The sequence below is a fragment of the Eretmochelys imbricata genome, chromosome 1 (assembly GCF_965152235.1).
Source record: "Eretmochelys imbricata isolate rEreImb1 chromosome 1, rEreImb1.hap1, whole genome shotgun sequence".
Lineage (NCBI taxonomy): Eukaryota > Metazoa > Chordata > Testudines > Cheloniidae > Eretmochelys > Eretmochelys imbricata.
This window is the reverse complement of record NC_135572.1, coordinates 4,889,428-4,891,228: the sequence shown is the minus strand read 5'-3', so window position 1 is coordinate 4,891,228 and position 1,801 is coordinate 4,889,428. Positions and strand designations below refer to the sequence as shown.

The 1,801-nt window shown below is 46.6% G+C and overlaps 1 protein-coding gene across 1 annotated transcript; it reads left to right on the top strand.

Annotated features, from left to right (window-relative positions):
• Positions 1-514: 514 nt before the first annotated feature.
• LOC144278508 (olfactory receptor 52N4-like) lies at positions 515-1,453 on the top strand. Its single transcript, XM_077839845.1, has one exon. The coding sequence runs from the start codon at positions 515-517 to the stop codon at positions 1,451-1,453; it is 939 nt and encodes a 312-aa protein (XP_077695971.1).
• The last annotated feature ends 348 nt before the right edge of the window (positions 1,454-1,801 follow it).

Sequence of the window (1,801 nt, the reverse complement as noted above, 5' to 3'; positions counted from 1 at the left end):
TTACACAGAGGAGTCCAGAGAAGGGTGAAACATTGAGTGACTGATCTCATGGCATTGCATTTTCTGTATTTTTTTAATGATTTTCCATCCCACTCCTCCTGCATCTCAGTGTTTTGCTTAGCATCTGCCCATGCTTGCACTGTGAGCAGGGTTTCACAGAGCTGTGTAAGATGATACCCATGACCCTGTCCTGAGTTCATACAAGTAAAATTAGAACCTAGCAAGGTGTTTGAGAAATTCAAGTTTTTCACTCCAATGGCATAAATGTTCCCATTTTTGGCATCAAAGTATATCTGCTATCATACTACCCATTCACCTGGCTTGGTTATCTCCCTCTAAAGACTTGACAATGACTGAAATAATCTGGTGACATCTGTAAATGTTGCCACATCACTGCTCATCCTCCTTTCTCGTATTGACTGTACTGTTATCAAGTGTGTAACCCCCCGTGCATCTCTGTTTCTCTCCCTTCACAGGCATCTTCAGCAATTCTGACTGATGCTTCAACTACCTCATGGCATCTTTCAACCTCACCCCTTCTGACCCATCAGCATTCATCCTAACGGGCATCCCTGGCTTGCAAGATGCCCACATCTGGATTTCCATCCTTTTCTCTATGTTCTACATTATCATCCTCTTGGGAAATTTCATGGTTCTATTTATTGTAAGCAAAGAGCAGACCCTGCACAAGCCGATGTACCTGCTGCTCTGCATGCTGGCACTCACAGACATCAACACATCTAGCTCTGTCATACCAAAGGCACTGTGTGTATTTTGGTTCAATCTGAAAAGCATTACTGTGGGTGGCTGTCTCACCCAGATGTTCTTCCTTCATGCGGCTTCTGTTATGCACTCAGCCGTCCTCGTAATAATGGCCTTCGATCGCTATGTCGCCATATGTAACCCCCTGAGATACCCCACCATCCTCACGAACACACGAGTAGCTAAGCTAGGGCTTGTGGGTTTGATAAGAGCTGTTCTCTTCATTCTGCCCCTGCCCCTGTTCCTGAGCAGGCAGCCATTCTGTGCCAAACGCATTGTCCCGCACACGTACTGCGAGAACATGTCTGTGGTGAAGTTGTCGTGTGGAGACATTACAGTCAACTGGATGTACGGTTTGGTGATAGCATTTGTAGTCAGTGGGTTAGACCTTATGCTCATTGCCTTGTCCTATGTTCTAATCATCAGGGTTCTCCTCAGAATCTCCTCCAAGAGAGCCCACCAGAAAGCCCTCAGCACCTGCACAGCCCACATCTGTGTGATACTGACATCTTATACTCCCTCGCTCTTCTCCTCTCTGACACACCGGTTCAGTGAGGACATCGCTCCGCATGTTCACATCATTTTGGCCAACCTCTACATACTCGTCCCCCCCATGCTCAACCCTATCTTTTATGGGGTAAAAACCAAAGAGCTTCGTGACAAAGTGGGCAAATACATCTGCAGAAAGTGATCACTTTGGGCCACTGACTGTAAGCCTGTGTGACAAGAGGGGGAAGGATATCTCCTTGTTAATCAAGGGTGCTCTCTCCCCATTTGGATCAGCATAGCATTATGGAATTTCACAGTCGGAGAAGCTCCTCACATCTAATGTCTTATCACATCATCACCAAGCACTGCTTTCTCTGTTGCTGAGTTCCCTGTCCCTGAACGTTACCTGATACCTTTTAGTGTCACTCACCAGTTCCCACTCCTATCCCCTTCTCACTCAGCCTGTCCATGCCTTCCAGACCACCAGATGATAGTGCAGCTTTCCAATGCTAGGTGACTTTCCATTAGTTCCTGTGTGAACAGGATTCTT

Bases quoted from the DNA above. Each gene is read 5' to 3' on its own strand.
- LOC144278508 (XM_077839845.1), top strand. From the start codon at position 515: ATGGCATCTTTCAACCTCACCCCTTCTGACCCATCAGCATTCATCCTA.